At 51.0% G+C, this 23,841-nt stretch overlaps 1 protein-coding gene across 8 annotated transcripts in view; it reads left to right on the top strand.

Moving 5' to 3' along the window:
* Slc38a10 (solute carrier family 38 member 10) overlaps positions 1 to 23,841 on the top strand; it is a 49,033-nt gene that overhangs the window by 12,757 nt on the left and 12,435 nt on the right. For 7 of the 8 annotated variants that reach the window (XM_051181891.1, XM_051181883.1, XM_051181905.1 and 4 more), the window contains exons 6-10: positions 732 to 856; positions 4,089 to 4,191; positions 6,272 to 6,454; positions 10,263 to 10,374; positions 11,028 to 11,134. In XM_051181891.1, the coding sequence (XP_051037848.1) occupies positions 732 to 856; positions 4,089 to 4,191; positions 6,272 to 6,454; positions 10,263 to 10,374; positions 11,028 to 11,134 (630 nt within the window). The remainder of the gene's footprint in view (positions 1 to 731; positions 857 to 4,088; positions 4,192 to 6,271; positions 6,455 to 10,262; positions 10,375 to 11,027; positions 11,135 to 23,841) is intronic. The other variant, XM_051181906.1, reaches the window with a different exon arrangement.

Below are 23,841 nucleotides of genomic sequence, written 5' to 3'. Positions count from 1 at the left end.
GCAGCAGGTGTGGGTGGGGTGGGTGTCTCACTGCGTGTGTTTTATGGGAAGATCTTTCATGTGAAACATGCAGCCAGGTGCATGATGCTACCATGGTGGCATTTGTCATTTTTGGTGCCAGCTTTCTCTAAAAGCTTTGTGGAGAACAGTCTGGAAGATGAGGACCTCTGAGAGGGCCCTCACCCATTGTTGCCTGACCCTGCTGAACTTTGACCCTTAGGCTTCACTTTGACCGGCTGGGGGAGAGCAGGGCCACGCTTTCTCTCGAGGTTTGTGCAGTCTGGGCTGCAGGGTTTCATTGCGGTCATGGTTGCCCCGCAGCTCTTTGGGGCTCAGCCCAGTGACAGTTAGGTCCCAGTCAGGTAGCCACATCCTCGGTGGCCGAGCTCCTGAGATGACTGTGTGCAGGAAGGGCATGCCATGTGAAGGGCACTGACGTCAGGGCTGGGATGGTGACTGAGGGTCCACCATGTGCAGAAAACCCCTGTGGCTAGTACCCCCCTCAGTAGTGTTCAAGCAGCTTCGGGTATGGACTGAGTTTGAGCCAGGGTCCAGGGAAGCAGGCAAGGTGGGGTCCTTGCCCCTTCATCCAGCCCCGGGCTACAGGAGTGAGCCATCTTGGATGTGGAGAGGAGCTGATGTCTCCTGTGCCTCCTGTGAGGCATGGTGGCTGGTGGTCACAGCTGCATGCTGACTCCCGACCCCCTGCCCTCCTTTCCTCCTCGCTTTAGATTGTTCTGTCCTCCCTTAAGCATGGCCTCTTGAGTGGGCAGTGGCTACAGCGTGTCAGCTACATCCGCTGGGAGGGCGTTTTCCGCTGCGTCCCCATCTTCGGCATGTCCTTTGCCTGTCAGTCGTAAGTACTGTTGAGGTGGAAGGGTGTGGGCGTGGCCTGAGGGTGTAGAGGGGTGGGAGTGAGCTGAGGCGGCCTGGGGACCAGAGTCCTGCTTCTCTGGTTTCCTGGGTTGCTTGTTCCTGGCCACTGAGGAATGGTGGCTTGTGGCTGGGGGGTGGGGGGGTGGGTAGCTCTGTGCTGACCTGGAAATGAACTATCGCTGGGACTGACTGGCAAGGGCACCCAGCCTTGCAGACCCTGTGAAAGGAGAGCAGTCTGTGGGGTGCAGCAGTAACCCAGCCATCTGATTGTGCGGAGTCCCCAGTGCCTTGCCAGAATCTGGTTGTTCTGAGAATATTTAAAAAGAAGTAAGAAGTTGCAAAAACATTGACTTGAGGCTGCTGCTAGGGAGTCTCTGAGGCTCGCGTGTGCGGGCGTTGAGGCTCATGTGTGTGAGTGGCGAGGCTTGCTCATGTGTGCGGGCAGTGAGGCTGGTGTGTGCCCGCGGTGAGGCTGGCGTGTGCGGGCGGTGAGGCTTGCGTGTGCGGGCGGTGAGGCTGGTGTGTGTGGGCGGTGAGGCTGGTGTATGCAGGCAGTGAGGTTTGCTCGTGTGTGCGGGCGGTGAGGCCTGCGTGTGCGGGCGGTGAGGCTGGTGTGTGCGGGCGGTGAGGTTTGCTCGTGTGTGCGGGCGGTGAGGCTCGCGTGTGCGGGCGGTGAGGCTGGTGTGTGCGGGCGGTGAGGCTGGTGTGTGCAGGCAGTGAGGTTTGCTCGTGTGTGCGGGCGGTGAGGCTCGCGTGTGCGGGCGGTGAGGCTGGTGTGTGCCAGCGGTGAGGCTCGTGTGTGCGGGCGGTGAGGCTCGCGTGTGCAGCCGTACCTTCTGCATCGGGGTGGCGGGAGCTTGCGATGCGTGCCCGGGTGGGAACAGTAAGCATGAGTCTGACATCAATGGGAAGCGACCATCGGCATGTGTGTGGAGGGGGGGCTGGCAGAGAAGCCCCCCTCCTGTGGTGTTAGTGGGCATGTATTGTGCCAATTGTAAACTAGTGTGACAGAGAAGATTTGCTCACACGGCTGTGTTTACACTCACATGCGAGTTCCAAATCGTCATTTCCCACTTACTGGCTCCCTCTTGGCAGCTCTGTCTCCACCAGAATGTGCTCCAGCCTCGCTGTTTAATGTCCCCATTATCATTGGTGACAGAAGTTACATTCTTGTGCCGCATACCTAGTTACCATTTGTCCGTTCTGCCTGCATGTTTGCTTAAAAAAAAAAAAAAAAAAAACAAGCCTGTGGTTGGGCTTCTTTGGCGGTAGCCACCTAACAAGCAATGCATATCTGTGGGTTGGTTCTCAGTGCAAATTACTGGTTCCTGGAGGGTGGAATCATGCCCCTGTCTAAGTGCAGGGTTCATCTCTCCCTTCCATGAAGACCTGGGGGGGGGCATAAATGTACCTTCTTCCTCTCTGTTGGTCACACACTGTCCCCAGGCTGTAAGCACTGGGACGCGTGCCGGGTGAGGTGACACGATCTCTTCCCTCAGGGGGCTGTGCTTACTGGGGTGGCAGCCAGCCTCCTTACTTTGTGCCTGGTATAGTTCTTGTTGTCATCGTCTGGCCCTTGTGATCTTACTTCGTGGCAAATGAATCTTGGTCATGTGGAACATTGAAAGCCCCCATGGAAGAGAATGTACCTGGGGATGCCACTTTCAGCCCAGGGAACTGTGATGCCACAGAGGCTGCTCTCTGAAGCAGGGTGGGTGGGTCAGAGCGGGATTGGTGGGAGCCTGTGGGTCAGAGCGGGGATTGGTGGGAGCCTGTGGGTCAGAGCGGGATTGGTGGGAGCCTGTGGGTCAGAGCGGGATTGGTGGGAGCCTGTGGGTCAGAGCGGGATTGGTGGGAGCCTGTGGGTCAGTTTTTTCACTGTGTCCACCGCACATCCCCTCTTAACAGCACCTGCAGTGCCCTTGCCTGTGCGTGCACACGTGTGTTTGTGCGTGTGCACGTGTAACTGGCTCAGCTTCCCCCCAAGGTGGGCCTCCTGCTCAGATGGAGTCTTAGCCTGAGCCAGGGCTCCTTCTGGCTTCCCTTCAGTTTCCCTGCATCCCTGGAGCTGTGTAGGGTGTGGCTGCCTTGTTTCCTCTAGCTGAGTTCTGTGGCATGGCCTCTTGTGCTGAGGTTGACTTTAAGCCTGGGGTAGACAAGGGTAGCAGCTTTGCTTTGCCAGGCCCCTCCTACTTAGTCTTGCCTGCTTTCTGATTAAAGTTGTGTGTCTCTTTGTTTTTCTTGAACTTTGTTGTTGTTGTTGTTGTTGTTGTTTTTAGAGACTGTTTTGGAGCCTGTCCTAGAACTTGCTCTGTAGACCAGGCAGCCCTCGAACTCAGAGATCTGCCTGCCTCTGCCTCCCGAGTGCTGGGATTAAAGGCGTGCGTCACCAATTCCTGGCATTTTTGGGCATGGCTTCATTGATCCTTGTGTTGACCTGTTTATTGGTTGCTGATTTGCAGCATGCACATGCGTGTGTTAGTGCACATACACACACCTGTTTGCCTGGTTGTTCCTAGTCTAGGTTCCTTAGTGCCTTTGATTTTGTCCTGGAAGGCTATAAGCCACCTGGGAAATACTTGATGGTGGCTACCAGGTTTCCTCCGGTTCTAGCGTAGTTCCTTAGCTGAGGTCCTAACCCGAACCATCCCAGTCGCCGCTCCCTCCTCTCATTTTGTCCCCACACCTCGGAGTTGTCCAGGGCCTGCATACTCTCCTCAGCTGCGGTTTCTGTCCCAAGTCCTCAGACATGCTGTTTTCAGAGAGCCTTCGTGAGGTTGTCATAACCCTGGCCTGCGGGGACTTGGGTCCCTCCCACCTGGCCGTCCAGCAGCAGCACGCACACTCTGGGCACCAGGCCTAAGACAGAAGCCAGCTCCCTCATCCCACTGGTGAGAGGCTGCCTCCTCGTCTGTGCTCACACTTGTGTCTGCCGATGGTGCTGAGGTGGCTGCTGAACTTCCCATCCCCTGGCAGCGGCGGTGCACAGGGCCAGTTGCAAAGGTGTCTACGTGTGACCCGTTAGGTGTGTGGGTCTTAACCCACCCAGCTACTGTCCTTGGTACCATAGGCCATGGTCTATGGAGAAAGCTTTGGGAAGTGCCAGAGGTTTGTTCCCTGGGCCATTTTCATAGAGGTCCTAGGAGTTGTCAGGAGGGGCGGGTGAGGCTCTGCTTCTCTGGAGTCTGTGTGACTCGCTTGTCTTTACACAGCCAGGTCCTGCCTACCTACGACAGCCTGGATGAGCCATCGGTGAAGACCATGAGTTCCATATTTGCCTCTTCCCTCAACGTGGTCACCACCTTCTATGTCATGGTAGGAGCTGTCCCACACTCTCCTTGATGCCCATGAGCACAGCACACTGCCTCTCACACTCCAGACCCCATGGGACCTTCAGTGTCCATTTGTTGGGGTCACAGATACGCCACTGGCTCTGTCCTGCTCCATGCCAGTGTCTGTGGTGCATGACGTTCATGGCGACCCAGAGCAGCTCAGTTCCTCAGCCCCCGGCATCCCAGACCTGGGTACCCTTGAGCTGCTTCTGCCCAGGGCCGTGTGGCATCTTTTCTCTGTTTTGAAAGACAGGGTCTCACTTTGTATTCCTATTGTCCTGAAATTTGCTGTGTAGGCGAGGCTAGTCTCAAACTTGGGGTAATCCTCCTGCTTTTGCCCCCCAGGTGCTGGGGTTATGGGTGAGCACCACCATGCCCAGTTGTATTGACACTATCTAGTCTGAAGAGCTCAGCATCTTGGCCAGGGCTGGTTCCAGATTGCTTTCACTGGGAGGCCCTGCTTCCCCTCTCCATGGCCTTGTTAATTCTCTATAGAGGAGTGTTCCAGTAAAAGAGAAATTAAGGTGCATGAATTGCCAGTGTGAGAGAATACCCCATCCACAAACATTGAGAACGTTTGCAGTAGTTTCTCATCCCCTCCCCACAAGTCACGCTTTCTCTGTGTAGGCCTGGCTGTCTTGAAACTCCCTCTGTGGACTAGGCTGGCCTCGAACTCCTGAGTGCTGGGATCAAAAGTGTGTACCACCACCATCTGCCTCTTCTTCTTAATATACTTGTCGCTTGCTTTCTCTCTCTCTCTCTCTCCCTCCCCTCCCTCCCTCCCTCCCTTCTTTCCTTCCTTCCTTCCTTTCTTTCTTCTCTCTTTATTTGAAACAGGTTCTCATTGTGTGGCCAAATCTGTCCTGAAGCTCAATATGTAGCTTGGGCCTTGAACTCACAATCCTCCTGCCTCCTCCTCCCAAGAGCGGAGATTATACATCTGGCTTCTAAATAATAATCTGTCTCTAAATAATAATAATAGGGCTAGGAACCAGGCGTTGGGTGGCACACACCCTTAATCCCAGTACTCGGGAGGCAGAGGCAGGTGGATCTCTGTGAGTTCAAGGCCAGCCTGGTCTGCAGAGCGAGTTCTAGGACAGGACAAGCTCCAAAGCCACACAGAGAAACCCTGTCTCAAAAAACAAAACAAAACAAAACAAAACAAAAAAAAAAAAAAAAAAAAAAAAGAATACAGGGCTGCTAGGAAAGTAGCCTAGTTGGGAGAGAGCCTGCCTTGCATGCATGAGCCCCTGCGTTTGATCCCCAGAACCATGGAGGGGAAAGATGCTGTCTTAAATGGGGTGTGAACGTGCTAGGGTTGCAGCTCAACTCCTGTCCTCTCCTGTGGCATCAGTCCGCTCAGTGGTCTTTCCAGTGTCATCCGGTCCTGGGGCTTCTTCCCTGCTCTCCATCCCACAGCTGTTTGACTAGCTTTACTTTATTTGTGTGGTTTTTGAGGCAGGATCACACTGTGTCCCAGTTTGGCCTAAGATTCTCTCCATGCTTTTGTCATTGCTTCCCAAAAGCTGGACCACAGGCTGCTGCACCTACACCCAGCTCCTGACTGGGTTTGAACCAGATTGAGAGCAGCTCATCTGAGCCAAGCTCTGGTGGTGTACACCTTTTAATTTCAGAACAGGCAGATTTGCATAAGTTTGAGGCTAGCTTGAGCTACAGAGTGAGTTCAGGACAGCCAAGGCTACACAAAGAAACCCTGTCTTGAAAAACCAAAAAAAAAAAAAAAAGGCTCCTCTGAAGAGCTTGGAGGTATTCTAGAATCTTCTTGTCCATATAGGCAACTCCATTTTTGCCTCATTTATGGTTCTGTAGAAGTTACATTGACGTTACACTTCAACCGTTCGTTCACCTCGGGCTACCACAAATGTCATGACTGAGAGCTGAGGGGTGCTTTTGTCCTCGGGAGGTGGGTCTTGTGCCAGCTTCCTTGGGGAGGTACGCTGAGGCCAGTGTGGGACAAAGACGGACAGACAACCAGACAGGCAGCCACACAGTGTCTGCGGTGGACTCACAGACAGCTGGCCACATTGCCCCTTCTCTCACAGGTGGGCTTTTTCGGCTACGTCAGCTTCACTGATGCTACTGCGGGCAATGTGCTGATACACTTCCCCTCCAACCTGGTGACAGAGATGATCCGAGTGGGCTTCGTGATGTCCGTGGCCGTGGGCTTCCCCATGATGATCCTGCCGTGCAGACAGGCCTTGAACACACTGCTGTTTGAGCAGCAGGTATGATCTTTCATCCCCTTGGGCTAGCTCTGTGTTTCCATGACAGCGGTAGGTGGAGCTTTTCCTAGTTATTATTAATAAACAAACTTTAAGCTTGTGTGTGTGTGTGTGTGTGTGTGTGTGTGTGTGTGTGTGTGTGTGAGAGAGAGAGAGAGAGAGTTGACCCCTTCTCGCGTGGGTCCAGGTGTTAAACCCGGATTGTCTGGCAAATGCTCTTACCTGCTGAGCCATCTTGCTGGCCCACACAAACTGTAGGTGAAGTGGTCTTGGGTTATTTTGAGGGGAGTCTGCCATGTTTTCCAGGCTGGCCTTGAATTCAGGGCTCTCTCCCCTAGTACTGCCCTCTGAGTGCTAGGATCACAGGTGTGTACCGTCTTGCCCAGCTGAAATGAAGTGGTTTTTGTCGTTGTTGTTTGTAATTTAAATTTTTCCATTATTTACTGAGGTAGTGGGGCTTACACGCCATGGCATGTGAACAGAGGTCGGATTAAAACTGGTGGGGTCCAGTTCTTTTCCTTCACCATGTGGGTTCCTGGGATCACACTCAGGTTGTCAGGATTGATGACAGGTGCCTTTACCTGCTGAGCCTTTCTTGCTGGCCCTGCCAGAAAGTTTTTGATGGAGATCATCCTTCCTTCCTTCCTTCCTTCCTTCCTTCCTTCCTTCCTTCCTTCCTCCCTTCCTTCCTTCCTTCCCTTCTCTTTCTCTTTCCTTTGTTGCTGGGGATTGAACCTGAGCCTTGTGTACTCTAAAGCACCACCCACTGCTCTTGAGCTGTGCGTACTCCCGGCCCCCTGACCAGGCTTGAGTTAACCTTTGTAGAAAGAACACAGAAGTCCCCTTTGGGCCATGCCAGCTGTGTAGGCAACTTAGTTCATCTCTGGGATTTGCCAGCATTGATGCTAGCAACCTCAAGTCAGAGGAGCAGTGAGACATCAGGACTGTTGTGGAATGGCCCTGGGGAGGCTGTGGCAGGGACACAGACTCATTGGCCAGCATTGCTCATGACTGAATCATGGGATGGGCTTGTCCGCCTCTGCTCTTTGTAGTAACTTCTGTGCATTGTGATGGTAGAGCCCTTGTACTGTGTACTGTGTGTGTGCACGCGTGCGTGTGCGTGCATGCGTGCGTGTGTGTGTGTGTGTGTGTGCGCGCGCGCGTGCATGGGCACACATGTGCTTGTCACAAGGGACTTTCAAATACAAGCAGGGATAGAAACTCAAAGGCTGGCTCTCTGGTCCTTGGTTGCTGTTGCCCTGGGTTACCTCATCTCCATTAAGCTTCTCCATCTCAGCTTCCCACTCTTGTTCACAGGGCCACTCTTTCCTGAGTCTGGTCAGGTAGCTCCACTGGCTGGACTGTTTTCTGTGATGACATTGGAATACCTGACCTGTCTGATCAGCCAGGACTCCTGGTGGCACAAGGTCACTCAAGCACTTAGGGTAAGGGGAGGAGCCGTCGTGGTCCCCAGGTGTGGAGTCCAGTAGACACAGGCACGTAGCTGCCTGTCTGGTCCAGTTGTGGCAGTGCTGTTGTTTGTGTCTCCTTCTACGGACTCTGCCACCAGCGTCGGTAGAGGCCCAGTGCCAGAGGCCGAGTGCATCTCACAGGCCAGCTCTTGGTCTGCCTCGGCTGGTGTCTGTGTACCTGGATGCCATGCAAAGTAGGATTTAGGACTTTGTCCTTTAATTTGGTATCTTAGGGTTTCTATTCTGTGAAAAGACACCATGAGCATAGCAACTCTTATAAAGGAAAACATTTCTGCCGTTTCAGAGGTTCAGTCCATTGTCACCATGATGGGGAGCATGGCGGCCTGTAGGCAGACAGGGTACTGGCTACATTTTGATCAGAAGGCAACAGGAAGTGGTCTGAGACACTGAGTGGTAGCTTGAGCATAGGAAACCTCAAAGCCTATTCCCACAGTGACACACTTCTTCCAGCAAAGCCACACCTCCTAATAGTGCCACTCCCTATGACTTATGGGGACCAGTTACATTCAAACTACCACAAGGGTCAAAGGTGAGACCAGTTCTGTGGCCAAAGGTTCACCCTACTCCACCCTGGGCCATACTGTAGCGCCTCTGTTTACGGTTGCTGAACCCACCCCTTGCTGCCTCATGGGAGCTTGGTACATGTGCTTCAGAATGAAAGCAGTATTGGTGCTTGTTACATAATATCCCCTCCTTTGCAAAGTTTGTGTGTGTGTGTGTGTGTGTGTGTAAGAGAGTATGTGTAAGTGTGTGTGTAAGAGGGAGTGTGTGTAAGAGAAGTGTGTGTGTAAGAGAGTGTGTATGCAAGAGAGAGAGTGTGTAAGAGAGAGTATGTGTGTAAGAGAGAGAGAGTGTGTGTGTGTGTGTGTGTGTGTGTGTGTGTTTGAGGCAGGATCTTAACTTACTATGTAACTTTAACTGATCTGGCCTTCGCTATCTAGACCAAATTGGTCTTGAACTCACAGAGACCTGCCTGCCTCTGTTCCCAAGTGCTAGTGTCTAGCTCTGTTGTAAAGTTAAACATCAGTAATAGAAGGAAGTATTAAGAAAGTTTACCACCAGGCAGTAGCGGTGCATGCCTTTAATCCCAGCACTTGGGAGTTCCAGGACAGCCAGGACTACACAGAGAAACTCTGTTTTGGAAAAAACAGAGAGAGAGAAGAAAGAAATGAAGACAGAAGAAAGGAAGGAAGAGAGAAGAGAGAGAAGGGGAAGGAAGAGAGAGAGAGAGGGGAAGGAAGTTCGTTCACTCTTTTCTCCTTGGCATGCATATGGCCACTTCCCCAGATTATATCTATTTACAGTGTTATTTTCCCTTCCCTTCCCTTCCCTCTGTTTCAGTAGATTCACTGGGTGCCTGTCTGTGTATCCATGGAAACCCACAGCATCTCTACCTGTTGCTCATCCCCTCTTGTCGATGTTCTCGTGCTGATGGCTTTTCTGACTGTCCGCACACAGGTTCCCACTTCCTCCTTTAGAGACTTTCTTGGTCAATTTTCAGTGCTGTGACCAGGATTCCTGGGTTATGGACAGACTGTCATCCCTATTCAGCAAAAGATTTCCACTCCAGCGACCTCAGTCCACCCACGTTAATGTCTGTTATGAAAATAGAGTGCTCTGAAACTGGTTCTGGAAGGTTCAGTTGTTCCTAACCCAGGAGTGCTCATCTGGTCAACCCTTCCCGTGCGTCAGTTCACACTAGGCCGTGTGGGACTCGAAGGCCACCGCCTCCTGTGCTGCCTGAGATGAGGGTCCTGTGTGCCGGGTGTGGCGGGGTGCTGGGCTGGGCCACATCAAGTCTCCACCTTCCTCCGTCCTGGACTTTGAAATTGTTGGGTGCCCACCACGGATCTGTTGGGAATGATAAGGGCTAAGCGTGCACATGTGCGTGAGTGCATGTATGTGTGCGTGTGTGTATGTAGGGTTTCTGAAGCTGCACACCCAGGAGAAGCTGACTCACTCACCAGGGCTGTCCCTCTGGAGCCTTTACTCTGCTGTCCAGTTTGCGTATCTTTAAGACTCTGTTTTGTCTTTGCACTAAGAGCAAATACGAAAATTAAGAGTGCAATGCTAATGTTTCAAAGCAGAGTTGTAAGATGTAGAGCCCATACCTGGAGTAATGCTTATGGCTCCTTGGCGTTCTGCGGGCTTCCATTAAAGCTACTCAGCCAAATCTGATTAGGCTGGAACATTCACCTGCCAGGTGAGCGCCTGCCTGGACCCATGCAGAGATAGGCCTGCTTGGCAGAGCCCAGTGTGGCATTGTGCCACTGGGAAGTAGTCATTTCAAAGCTGTTGTTTTATTTTCTTTCACATAGCAAAAAGATGGAACCTTTGCTGCAGGAGGCTACATGCCCCCTCTCCGGTTTAAAGTCCTCACCCTCTCCGTGGTGTTTGGAACCATGGTCGGTGGAATCATGATCCCCAATGGTAAGGTGGGCGATCCCTACCCCTGCTGCTGCTTTTCTGCCTTGAGTTTTCCCTCATCCTTGTTGCGTGGGGGACCCAGAGGTGTCCCTGGCCTGTGCTTAGCATGTAGCTACGTGTATTTCCAAAGTCTCGTGCCATTCTTGCCGGCATCCTAAAAACTGCCTGAAGTCAAGGTCATACCTGTTCCTTGTACCTTGCTGTCACTAAACACAGGAGGAATAGCTTGCACCAGTCAGCACATTGTAGCCTTTTTCACAGACATCTCAGGACAAGGCACGAGGTTATCTGCCGAGTGACGATAGAGTGTACTAGGGCTTGTGGAGCCAGCACCTCATCTTGACAGGAAACCCTGTGTTTGGCCATTTCTTTGTTTGTTTGTCTACCTGTCTACTTACTGACTTACTGGTTTTGTTGAGACTGGCCTCAGACTTGGAGATCTGCCTGCCTCTGCTTCACTGCCCAGCTTGTGCTTGGCCTTTTTAGGGTGAGCTGTCAGAGTTTCCTAGACTGTTCTTCTCTGACAAATCCTAGTGTATGAGGGGGAGGCGGAGCCCCTTGGGCACGGCGATGGCTGCTCACCAGCAGTAAGGCAGCCTGTGCAGTGACCCTGTTCATCTTATGCCAGTCACGTCTTGCTCTCTGTTCGTTTGTAGTGGAAACCATCCTTGGCCTCACAGGGGCGACGATGGGGAGCCTCATCTGCTTCATCTGCCCAGCTCTGATCTATAAGAAAGCCCACAAGAACGCCCCCTCAGCCCAGGTGAGTGTGCCCCTCCCCTAGGCCATGTTCCGCCTGATCCTTGGCCAGTTAGTCTAGTCAGGGAGAGGTAGCAGAGTGCAGTCTTAGTCAGCTTCCTGCTGTCTTTGCTTAACACCCATAGCTGCTTGCTCCTCAACTGCGGGTGTGAGCGTCCAGGACCGCCTTCTATTTTACCTGATTCCTAGAAGTTCACTATAGTAAATGCCATAATCTAGTCCCCATGCATCCATCTCCTGCCTTTTGCTGTTACAGCCCGCAGGTGTTTCCATGTGCGTGGGACTGTCTGTAGAAGGTATTCCAGAGAGATCTCTGGTCAGGGTGGAGAGCCTTTCACACTGTGCCTGGCGCAGTCACAGCTCCAAGGCGCGTGTCACCATTTTCGCGGGCACTGTGGCTCCCAGAGTGAGGAAAATGCTGTTTGATGGGCACAGATGCCACTTAGTTCTTTTTCTGTGAACTGCCCGTGTCTAGCTTCCTTTTCAGGGCATTGTTGAGTGTTCTCTTACTGACATGCTGGTAGATGTTTAAATGGGCCCCACTTGGCAGCTCACACCTGTTTGTAACCCCCATTCCAGGGGAACTGACACATAGACATACATGTAGACAAAGACACCAAAGAACATAAAATAAAAATAAATTATATATTAAAAAGAGAAGAGATAACGGTGGTCTTGGACAGTGGCTTAGTGGGTAAAGCACCTGAACAAGTATGAACCCTGGAGTTCCGATTCCCAGAACCCACATAAAAGCTGGGGGGGGGGAGGAGGGAGCGCTGGTAAACACGGCTCTTGGGAGGCAGAGACCCTGTCCCTGGAGCAAGCTGGGTAGCTGGACCAGTTGAATCCGGGCTCAGTGAAAAACCCTATCTCAGTAAATAGAGAGCAATTGAAGAAGTTATAGCAGCAGCCTTAGGTCTCCGCATGCACATAAAGTGAAAAAAAAAAAATACAGAATGTATGTAGAAAAACATAGTTCTTACATACAGCTTGACATATTTTTGCGGCGTGACCCCAGCCGAAAACCATCATTTAGGGCAAATTGAATATCCTGCCACCTGTGAGCCATCTCATCGTCTAACCCTGCATCTCAGAGGTTATTATTGTCTCTTTCGGTGGCTCCAGCTTGAGGCAGCAGGGTGTCAGGCTTGTCCTGTGCAGTGGCCACCGTCACTGCATGAGGCCTTTGCAGGTCCCTTGTTCGCCACATTAACCAGCTGTGTCAGGGAGGGCTCTCTGAAGAAGGATAATATCTGTAGTAAAAGGAGCTTGTTAGGATGGCTTACAGGCTGGTGTCTGGGTAGTCCATCAGTGACTGTTTCACCGTGGAAAGGCCAAGAACCTGGAGGTGTTCTGTAAGGAGTACGGTTTTTCCGCCTGCCGCCGCTGGTCTTGTCCCACCACCACGCCAGCCCCAAATAATGCACAGAGACTCTGTATTTGATAAAATTCTGTTGGCCAGGTACTAGTTTCTTATCGGCTAGCTCTGTCTTAATTATTAACCCATTTCTATGTATTTCCACATGGTCTTACCAGCGAGAGGCAGCTGGCAGTTCTATTCTCTCCAGATTCTCCATCTTGACTCCTCCTTCCTACTTCCTATTTCCTCCTTGTCTCTTAGTCCCTCCTATCTTCCTTTCCTATTGGTCAACAGTGCTTTATTCATTAACCAGTATGAGAAACATATACAGAATGACATCTCCCATCAGTGTTCAGTCCATGAGACTGAATGGCCAGCAGTCCTGGTCTGGTGCTGGAGTCCTGGAGGATTCCTGGAGAGCTGCAGGTTCTGATAGGGGTGAAGGAACGCCAGCGCATAGGACAGATGACCTTGCCATCAGGGTGAAGGCAAGCAGGCAAAGGCAAAGCTTTTAGTGTGTCCTGTGTGCGCCACCAGAAGGTATGGCACAGATTAGGTCTTCTGCTTCAAGTCTGATTAAGGAAAGCCCTCGCAGGACTACAGAGAAGCTTGGCTTTTAGTTGATTCCAGATGTACTCAAGCTGACAACCAAGACCAGCCATTACACCGACCCACTGCGCTGCGGCGCGGCAGTCATATCTAGTCAGACACTGATGCTCGAATGTCCCTTCGGGTGCCCATGGTGAGCAGCTCTGCCACTGTCTCCTTTAGGAGGTGCTGGGTATTGGGTGTCACAGTCAGCTTTTATAGACGCTACAGTGGCGTTTGGGTTCAGCGGTGCTGCCTCTTGTCCCCAGATTTCACACGTACCATCCCCTTTAAAGGTTGCAGCTGCTAGGAGGTGGCGGTGGCACATGCCTTTAATCTGAGCACTTGGGAGGCAAGGATGGTGAGTCTCTGAGTTCCAGGCCTGTCTGGTCTACAGAGCAAGTTGCAGAATAGCCAGAGTTACACAGAGAAACTCTGTTTCAAAAAACCAAAAAAAAAAAAAAAAAAAAAAAAAAAAGGGAAAAAGGACAAAAAAAGTTGGAGCTGTCAGGGCTAGAGAGATGGCTCAGGTGCTAAGAGCTCTCCCTCCTAACATGTAACATTCTGGCCTCTGTTTGAGCACCTACATGCATGTGGTTCGCATGCATACACTCAGGTGGACATATATACACACAAAATAAATCTAAAGGTTGGTGAAGCTAGGCATAGTGGCACACACCTTTAATCGTAGCACTTGGAAGGTAGAGGCAAACAGGTCTTTGTGAGTTTGAGTCCAGCCTCGTCTACATGGTGAGATCCTGTCTTTAATACAGACATACTGACATATATGCATACAGACTATACATACATACTCACTCCAGTTGGAGGCTTAGAGGCACCTGGAGGTCTTAACCGAACACCTTACCCTTACTCTCTACATTTCTAGTGAATATATCCTTCACACTTGGGTTTGTTGTTGTTTCTTAAGAACATCTTTTCCCCTTAATTATGTTTATATACTTTGTCTACATGAGTGTACATGTGCTCTCATGTGCAGGCTGTAGGATTTGTAGGAGTTGTTTCTCTCCTTCCATCATCTGAATTTCAGAATTGAACTCAAATTGTCAAGGTGAGCCATCTCACTGGCCCCCTTTAATTAAGTTTTTAAAATTTATTATCAATTAATTAATGTATATGTATGGGTGTACCTAGTGTCCACAGAGGCCAAAAGATGTCAGATCCCCTGGGACTGGAGATGCAGACAATTGTGAGCCTCCATGTGGGGCCAGGAACTGAACCTGTGTGTTGCTAACCTACTGAGCTATCTTTATTTTTTTATAATTTATTTATTATTATTTTCTATGCGCTGGTGTTTTGCCTCCGTGTATGTCTGTGTGAGGGTGTCAGATCCTAGAGTTACACTTGTGAGCTGTCATGCGGATGCTGGGAACTGAACCCAGGTACATTGGAGGAACAGCCAGTGCTTTTAACCTCTGAGCTATGCCTGCAGCCTTCCTCCTGAGCCACTTCGACGGCACCGCGTCATTCTGTAGCCCGGGTGCTGAGTTTCTTCAGCTGGCTTTGGTGACAGAAGTTCTGAATTTTACTCTGGTCCAGTTTATTGACTTTTCCCCTTTGGTGCTTTTCAGGTTCTATTTAAGAAAAGTAGAAATGTCTGTCTACCGCGGTTCTAAAGATCTATTCTGGTGGCTTTTATCTTCACCCCACTTGGGATCAGCTTAAGTGAGGCAGGACTCATGTGGCTGCCCAGTTGATCCACACTGTCCCCTGCTGTGTCCTCTCAGGGACGCTCTGTTCACTGGTGTGCTGGTCCCCGGTCCCTCTGTACCAGTTCTGCCTGCCTTTGTGTTCTCCCTCTGCCTGGACGTGGGATGCATGCCACTCTGTGCACTTCAAGATGCTCCTTCCTGTCAGTGGTCCTTTGTGCTTGGCCAACTCCTAGAATGGCCTTTTGGATCCTTCCAGAATAATTGCTGGCATTTGCATTGGGGTTTCAGCAAGACTACATCAAAGAGGGGACACCATCCTTCAACTCACAGTGTTTTCTTTCTACTTTTAAAGATGTACTTTATTTTAAATTATGTGCATGCAGGAGGGTTTGTGTGTGTTTGAGTACAAGTGTCAGCACAGGCCAGAGGCATGGAGTTCCAGGCTGCTGGGAGCTATCTGATGTGGGTGCTGGGGATTGAACTCAGGCTCTGAGAGACAGTGTCTGCCCATAGCTGCTGAGCTGCCTCTCTCGCCCCTCAGTGCTTTCTGACTCCTGCGGCGTCCCTCTTGTCCACACCCTCTTAGACTTTTCACCAGGCCTCACAGCCTCATCTTCAGGTATGAGTGACCTTGTCACCGTGATGGCAGTGTGTGCCAGAGGCTGCTCACCTTAGGGCATCCAAGAAGCAGAGAGAGCAAGCGAGACAGAGGGGCCCCACCTCCCAGTGTTTCTACCGTCCCTCTAATGCCGCAGTGCCTGTCAGTGGGCCATGTCATCCCTGCTAAAGACAAGACGAACCCTTTGTGAGCCTGTTCTCCTTCGGTGATTGGCTCCACCAATCGGAGAACTTTTGGGGAATACTTCAAATCCAAACCATAACACTTTGTAGACATTTGGGGGGGGCAGTTAGTAACTCATTGAATGCACATTAGAGAGTTTTGGCCCTTTGCCTTTGGGTGAATCTACTCTGTAGATCAGGCTGGCCTTGAACTCAGAGGTCTACCTGACAAGTACTGGAATTAAAGGCATTTACCACCATGCCCAGCTAGCTTCCCCTCCGTCCCTCCTTCCCTCCCTCCCTCCCTCCTTCCCTCCCTCTCCTTCTCCCCCCCCCCCCCCCCCGTTTCTTTATGAGGCACGGTTCCACCATGTAACCTTGGCTATCCTGGAACTCACTATGTAGACCAGGCTGCCTCAGCCTCCCTGATTGCTGGGATTAAAGGCTGCTCCAACCACACCAGGTCATTATTTATCAATGTGGGAGGTGGGGTGTATGTGTGCGTGCGTGCATGCATACATGCATGTGTGTGTATGTGTGCTTGTGAGTGTGTGTACTGTGTTCGATTGTGTGTATGCAGGCCAAAGGTTGACTTCCGGCATCTTCTCCTTTATCATTCTTGACCCTTTCTCTTACTGGACCTGGACCTTGCTGTTTGGAGAAGACTGCTTAACCCTAACCCCAACCCCAACCCCCCACCCCTTGTGTTAGTAAAGTTCAGCAGTCAACTTTCTTTGTGTCCTGCATGTCCAATTTGGACAGCCTACTGTCAGCAGTGGAGGCCAGGGCAGTTTCTTACCCAGTGACTAGCTTTACCACATTGAAAGCAAACTCCATATGGAAGTTCTCTGAAGTCATCATCTCCTCTGAAGTAGATTGGTGCTGCGTGGCGCAAATGTATCTCACTGTCATGAAAAGTCTTATTTTATTACAACATTTGAAATGCCACATTCTGTAGATCTCTTTAGTGTTTGAAGACCACTTATCTAAAACATATCTGCGTAACCTTGAAAACATACCTAACATGACTGATTATTATAGATGATTAACTGCTAACCTTCATTTCTTAATTATACTTAACAGTTTATGATAGTAGCTTTCAAGGACTAGAACTTTACATTTTTAAATGAGCTACATAGGTATAATTCCTTAAACAAGAGTAGAAACGTATGTATATATATATAATGTTATAACAAAAATAACCTTAAATTTGTATCAGTATACAAAAATTCATACCAGTGTAAAATATTTGAGACTGGTAGTTGCTTCCTGTTAGGTTGAATAGTCTGCCCTTTTAACCTATCATTCCTCTACCTCCCTTTTCTTTCTTTTCATCCCTCATTCCCATTTTCCTTCCTTTAAACCCTCACACAGTGTGAGCAAATATCCTACAATAGAATTGGGCAACAATGGCAAGTTACAACTCCTTTCTAGCCCACTATTTGAGAAGTCGGTGAGCCTCTGTGCGTGCCTGTGAAGGGTTATCTTCACTCCCAGGCAAGTGGGAGTAAGCATTCCAGGAGTGGACCAGGGCCATCCCTGGCTTGGGCACTGGACTATATAGAGGGGAGAACGTGGGCTGAGCAAGAACGTAGATCTCAGTCTGCACCCTGCCCCAGGCCACAGTTGAGCAGCTGCCTCAAGCTCTTGCCAGGCCTTTCTGTTATGCTGGACTGTACTTGGGAACTGTGAGTCAAAATAAACCCTCTCCTTCACACTGTTGTCAGGGCATTTTATCACCCAACCGCATTGGCTGCTATTTCCAGCGTTAGGTAGTTTTAGGTTGGGTTTATCAGGGTACAATCCATTGTAAGTCTAGGAGTGGTGGCCCTCAGTTGTGATTGATGGTCTATTTTTAGTCCTTAGTTTTCTGTACTTTAGTCCTGTCTGCTGGCATGCTGGGTATTCTTCAGTCATTGTGGTTCAGAAACTACGGGGATTCTGAGTGTGTGACCCTTGGTGTGTCCAAGGACAGCATGGGCGGAGGCGGTAGCTGTCTGGGGTAAACATGGGTTCAGTGTGTCCTCCTTCCTAGGACCTCGGATAGATGTTAGCCCTCATGTAGCTGACTCTCACTTAGTGTGTGCTGTGCCCTCTGCCGGCTTGTACCTCAGAAGAATGGTGTACCCGAAGGCAGCACACGTCTGTGGGGCTCTGTTCCCTTCTTTAGGCTGTGGTTGCTGGAGCCCATGCTCCCCGTTCTTATTGGCCAACCTGGTGAGTCATTCTGCAGTCTAGACTGTGGACTGTGGTGTCTGCTTCTTCTGACGGAGTGTCCTGTCCCTGAGTGCTTAGCCTGTTCTTTGGGGTTGTGGGCCCATGTCTTCCCTGGCTGACCTCAGGGTTCCCATCTAGCTCTAAAGTTAAATGGGAAACCAGTGTGACACCAGCTTTTCTGCCTTAGCTCAATGGAGCAGTTTGGTAATGAGGTTAAGATTGACCCATTACTAGTCAGACTGCAGATGGCTTTCCTAGTTTGTCAAGTCCTAGTTTTTAACCCCATCATGTGTTTTGGGGAGAATGGGGTGGGAGGGAATCCTAGTTAGATCTTGGGGCAAGAGAGCTGGCCAGCAGTGGGGAGGATTTGTGGCTCTTGCAGAGGACCCAGCTCTTGCATGGTGGTTCACAACATCTGTGACCTTCTGACCTCAGGGGCACAAGGGATGGCATGGTGCACATAAGTGAAGGCAAAGCCCTCATACATAAAATTTAGAAATCTAAAAGTTAAAAGACTTTTCCAGGGCAGGGAAGTTAGTTCAGTGTTTAAGAATATTAGCTTCTAGCTGGGTGTGGTGGTGCAGACCTTTAACCCTGGCACTTGGGACACAGAGGCAGGCATATCTTTATGAGTTTGAGGCCAGCCTCGTCTACAGAGCAAGTTCCAGGACAGCCAGGTCTACACACAGAGAAACCCTGTCTCAAAGAGAAAGAAAGAAAATGTGTTTACTTCTCTGCCAGAGGACCTGAGTCTGGTTCCCTGATTCCCAGCACCCACATGGCGGCTCACAGAAAGATACTTATGTCATATAATATATTCTTGGTGTATGGGTTTAGTTGAGACTTCAAAAAAAAAAAGATTTATTTATTTTTGTGTGCATTGTTTTGCCTGCATGCATGTCTGTGTGCTGGTGCCAGATCTCCTGGAACTGAGTTCCAGTTTTGAGCCGCCACGTGGGCGCTGGACGTTGAACCCTGTGGTCTGGAGGAGCTGCCAGTGCTTAGTAGCTGAGCGTCTCTCCAGCCCTAGTTGGCACTTGTATTGGTTTTCTGGTTGGTCTCTTCCTTCCTTGCTGCTCTTATCACCATGGCATCTTAGCGCTTGCTGCGTCTTTGTTTGCTTTTTATACTCTGGTTTCTGAGACAGGGTCTTATACTCCAGGCCGGCTTCAAACTTTATGTGTAACCAAAGATAACCCTGAACTTGAGCGCCTCTGTCTCCCCGGTGTGCGCCATCATGCCTGGTTCATACAGTGCTCGACGTTGATCTTGAGGCTTCACACATGCTAGACTCTCCTAACTGAGCCTTGTTCCTAGTCCTACTTTGTGCACTTTGATCTGTCATTCATTGTCTAACCCTCTTTTGAGATAGGGTCTTATTGTGTAAACCTGGCTGGTCTGGCTCTCACTCTGTAGACCAGGCTAGCTTTGAACTCACAGAGATCCGCCTGCCTCTGCCTCCTGAGTGCTGGGATTAAAGGCCGTCGCCCCCGTGGCTCCTTAGCACTAAATTCCCCTCCTTCCTCATTGCTCTCAATAATAATGTGCTGGGTGCTGTTTGATTTATTTTATGAATGCATATTTGAATCAAAGAATCTAAGAAACCTCAACCTCGGTTTTGGTTTTGCTCCCATTGGAATTTGTTAGTGCTGCACGTGAGCTTGAGAATGTGTCGTCTTCTGTAGTGCACAGGATGGCTTCCTGTTCAGCAGGTGGCCGTGGTGGCTGTGATGACTCAGCTGTCCTCTCAGGTCTCTTAAGTTCTGGCCCTCTTGTCTTCTGGACTTGGCTTCTGTGGGGGATCCGTTTTGTTAGCATGCTGACTGTAGCTGCTTGTGAGCGGGGAAGTTGTGGATTTCCTGTAGTAACTTTTTCCTGTTCACTTCATTGACCCCTCCCTGGATCTCTGGGTTCACTTCCTTCTTTCCCATCACTGCATTTCCGTTTCCTTTGTCTGTGTATGTCATGGCGCATGTGGTGGGCGTGTGCAGTTGAGTGCTGTCCTCACTCAGCAGGGACTGCCTTTGTTGGCTAGCCTTGAGTTCATGTACAGGAATGGGCAAGCATGGTCACAGCGCGGTGCGCTACAGTTGTAAGCACACTGCATCATGCCAAGGCTTGATCTGTGCCTGTTTGACTTGTTTCTTAGGACAGGATGGCGAACATCTGACCTTTCTGACTGCGGTAGGAAGATGCTGAGCTCTGGCCTGAACCCACCACACAGCCTTGTGCTCTTCAGATAGGCCGTCGTCTGCTGAGCAGGGTGTGTCATGGCTTCCACACTGGGAAGGACACACTCTGGGGGTGTGGATGGGTCTGAGACCCTTCTGGGAGCTGGACCCTGTCCCGGGGACTCCAGCTGCTCCTGCAGAAAGGACTAGCTGAGGCAGCCCCTCAACTCAGCTGAGCATTTGACTGGTGCAAGATTTGCTCTGTGCTCAGGGACCTCACGAGGAGCCAGAGGAGTCTGTCCCTGCTGAGCAGCTGGTGTGAAGGTGGCTGAAGTAAGACTAATTAGAAAGCATGACAGTGGCCCCAGTGGACAACAACAAAGAAACCCGTCCTCACCCAGGAGCTGATTTTTGTTCCTAGTCCTGAATGTGGCTGGGTGGCCTTGTCCTCTTCCACTGTGAAACCAGCAGGGGGTGCTGGAGCCACAGGGGAGCAGCATGCGGACTGCCTGCTGCTCCTGGAAGCAGCCGACCTTGGGCAGGTGTGCGTGGTGCACTTGTGCAGTGAGCCGGCAGCAGGTCAGCTTCTGTCCTGGAGGCTGCCTGAGGCTGGCCCACGCACCCATACTGTCCGCCCTGGTGAGGTGCGTGACAGGCAGGGTAGCTGCAGCCTGGCCTCGGGTGTGTGTTCAGTCTCTGAAATTTTTATCCAGTACAGAAAGGTGCATTCTCTGTCTGTCCAGACCTGGGGCTGCAGCCTTGGGCAGCTGGGGGAGGGGCTATAGGATGTTTGTGGACTGTGGCCTTGGTCAGACCCCTGAATTTCCCAAGCCTGAGCTGAACTGTAGGGGGTGGGTTTGTGTTTCTCCTCCTGGCTGGCTCTGGACAACATTAAGATGGATCCGTGCCAGGATTGTCGTCAGCAGGGTGCTCTGAAATCAGATGTCTGCCACACCGGATCCTGCTTATCGACCAAGATCCCCGCTTCAAAAGCAGCTCTTCCGGTGCAGGGAGCTGCGGCACAGTGCTGGGGGCTAGGCTGACCCAGAGGCCACGCTGGGCTTCTCCTGGGCCTGAGGCAGCTCTGGGATGGGTGCCCCTCCCTAACTTTCTAGCCTTCCTCGAAGCTGACTGTTAGAAGGCAGGGCTGGGATTCCTTGCTCGGACTCCAAAGGAGCTATTACCACTGCATGGCACATGGTTGGCAGTCAGGGGACACTGACCCTCAACCTCGGGCAATTCCGGGAGAACCCGGGATCTCTGGCCCCACACTACCCCAGGAAGTTAGTTCATGCTTGGTTGCATTCACTGTCAGAAGCCTCGTGCCTGTGGTCAGCAGCACTGAGTGCTGTCTTGGGTATGTTCTGCTCTGGCTGTGGCTCTGGTAGGAGTTTGCTGATAGGTGCACTCATGCTAAGGCTGTCACCACAGGAGAGAAGACAGTCTCATGTCTTTAGCCTTGCTTGTTGTTCCTTCGACTCCTTCTGGAGCTCTCCCCTGGGGTCTTGCTGCTGCTTCAGAGGACAGGGTGTGTGCATGACAGTGGCTGAGGCGGAGCTGGCCAGCAGTGGCACAGACAGGCCGGTGCCCAGAGAGCCAACAGCTTACAGTTTCATCTGTCAGGACGAGTACAAGCTCAGCATGGACAGGCCAGAGACCATCAGCTGGGTGTGCGTGTGTGGTGTCCAGCAGACATGCGGAGCCTGGCTCCCCAATCTCAAGAGACGGTTTGATTGTGCATCCTGTTGGCGTGTGCTCCGGGGTACAGGAGCCAGCATCTTTCTTCAGAAAGGGAATTGTGGATACCTTGAGGTGGGAGGTCCTTCAAGCACCAAGTGAGCTGAGTCTGTTTGGGCCCAACAGATGTGGCTGGAATACACTACACAGCTGCCCTCACTGGACAGTCCCTGTGTAATTGTGGAACTTGCTACTTACTGCCTTTGTCAGTGTGTCTGTCTGGTCTGAGCTGGCTTCCCCAGCTGCACTCAGGAAGTGGAGGGCAAGTCGGGGTTGGGGGCCTCTTGTCGGCTCCACTCTGTCTTGAAAACTTCGTAATGTGAACTCCTTTTCCAAGGCAGATCGTAATTGGGGTCTCTCTCTCTCTCTCTCTCCCCTCTCTCTTTCTCCTCTCTCTTTCTTCTCAGTCTTTAGAGACAGGGTTACTCTGTGTAGCTTGGAACCTGTCTTGGAACTCTGGAACTCATTCTGTAGACCAGGCTGGCCTTGAACCCACAGAGATCCACCTGCCTCCACCTTCCCAAATGCCAGGACTAAAGGCATGAGACACCACACCCGGCCTTTAATGGGAGTTTTTCAGGGAGCTTGTCTGCCCGAATCAGCAGAGTTAACATTTCTTATCTTGTGGATGATTTTTTTTTTTTTTTTCCTGAAGGTTAAAATAAATCAAAGTCCCGGATGAAACACTGCCTTCCTTGAGGTCTCCATGGGATTGGTGAATGATAATCCCCGTTGAATATAACTGACATAAAATGACCAACAAATGTCTTTATCTTTGGTTCAGAGCATTTAGGAGAGCCTACCTCACTGGGTTCATAGGGGGCAGAACACCAGGGCCTGTGTAGTCCCCCGGGCTGTTTTCAACAGGAAGTCTGATTCCACAATGGCAGAGCAGCCTTTGTCTTCCATCCCACTCACTAGGGTCTTCGAGGCCTTCTCCCCTGGGGGGTGGGAAGTGCATTTAGGGAGAAGTGCTTTGTCCTGTGGCTTCTGCTGTCAGCTGGAGAAGCACAGATGCATTGAACTGGGTTAGATGACAGCCTGGAAGGCCGGCTCTGTTACTGCAAGAGTTAGTGTCTGCCCACACTGAGAAGGGCTTGCTGGGTCTGCGGACCGCAGGGTGAAGCCTCTCTAGGTCCCCCAGTGGGTGATTTAAACCTCCATGTGGATCCTCAGGCCTTTGTATCCAGAGCCTGGTTTCTGTTCCCTACCATGACTAGGGGACAGGAGCCTTAAAAACAGAGGGTTGGTTCAAAATGGGCCATGAGGGCACAGCAGGGGTCATCAAGGCCCTAATGAATTTCCAAAGTTCACCCGCTGTGACAGTCTCGGTTCTGAGCCGTCGTCTGCCAGCCATGTTGCTGGCTCTCGCCACTTCCTCCTTGGGGAACAGATGCCCCTGCTCTCATAAGCATTGTTCCCCGACTCTTTCCTTCCTCATGAGAAGGTCTTAGATGCTGAATTTGAGGAAGTTGGGCTTCTGCAGAGCTTAAGGAAGGGCTTAGGGTGTGATGGGGGCCAGGGGCCCTGGACCGGAGTGATGTGGGACATATGTACTGACATAAAGGGTACAGGCATGATAGCATCCCTATGCATACTCTGGCACACTGGCTAGCCACAGTTCCTGCCAGAAGGATCAGGGCTTCCTAAAGGACCCCACACTTTCGTGATGCACACCAGGCTCCAGCCTTCTGAGGTGTCTGGCCACACATGGGCTGTTCCCATGGAACTCGGTCTTCTGTGATTGTACTGGATGGACCTGGGGACGTCTCCCAGCTCTTTGGAGCTGATGTTTTTTGTTTTTGTTTGGTTGGTTGGTTGGTTGTTTTTTTTTTTTTTTTTTTTTGAAACAGAGTTTCTCTGTGTAGCCCTGGCTGTCCTGGAACTCATGCTGTAGACCAGGGTGGCCTCAAACTCACAGAGATCTGCCTGCCTCTGCCTCTTGAGTGCTGGGACTAAAGGTGTGTGCCACCATCACCCTTGTTTGGTGCTGATTTTACATATTTTTGAAGAGAAGGTCAGGACTGGAGAGATGGTTCAATGGTTAAAAATACTTGCTGCTCTTAGAGAGGACCCAGGTTACATTCCCTGGTGGCTCATAATTGCTTATAAGTTCAGTCCAGAGCTATCTGGCACCTTTTTTTGGTCTCCCGCAGGTACCAGGCATGCATGTGCTACATACACACAC

Source organism: Phodopus roborovskii, unplaced genomic scaffold, assembly GCF_943737965.1.
Source record: "Phodopus roborovskii unplaced genomic scaffold, PHOROB, whole genome shotgun sequence".
NCBI classification, from domain to species: Eukaryota; Metazoa; Chordata; class Mammalia; order Rodentia; family Cricetidae; genus Phodopus; species Phodopus roborovskii.
This window is presented reverse-complemented; position numbering and strand designations above follow the sequence as displayed.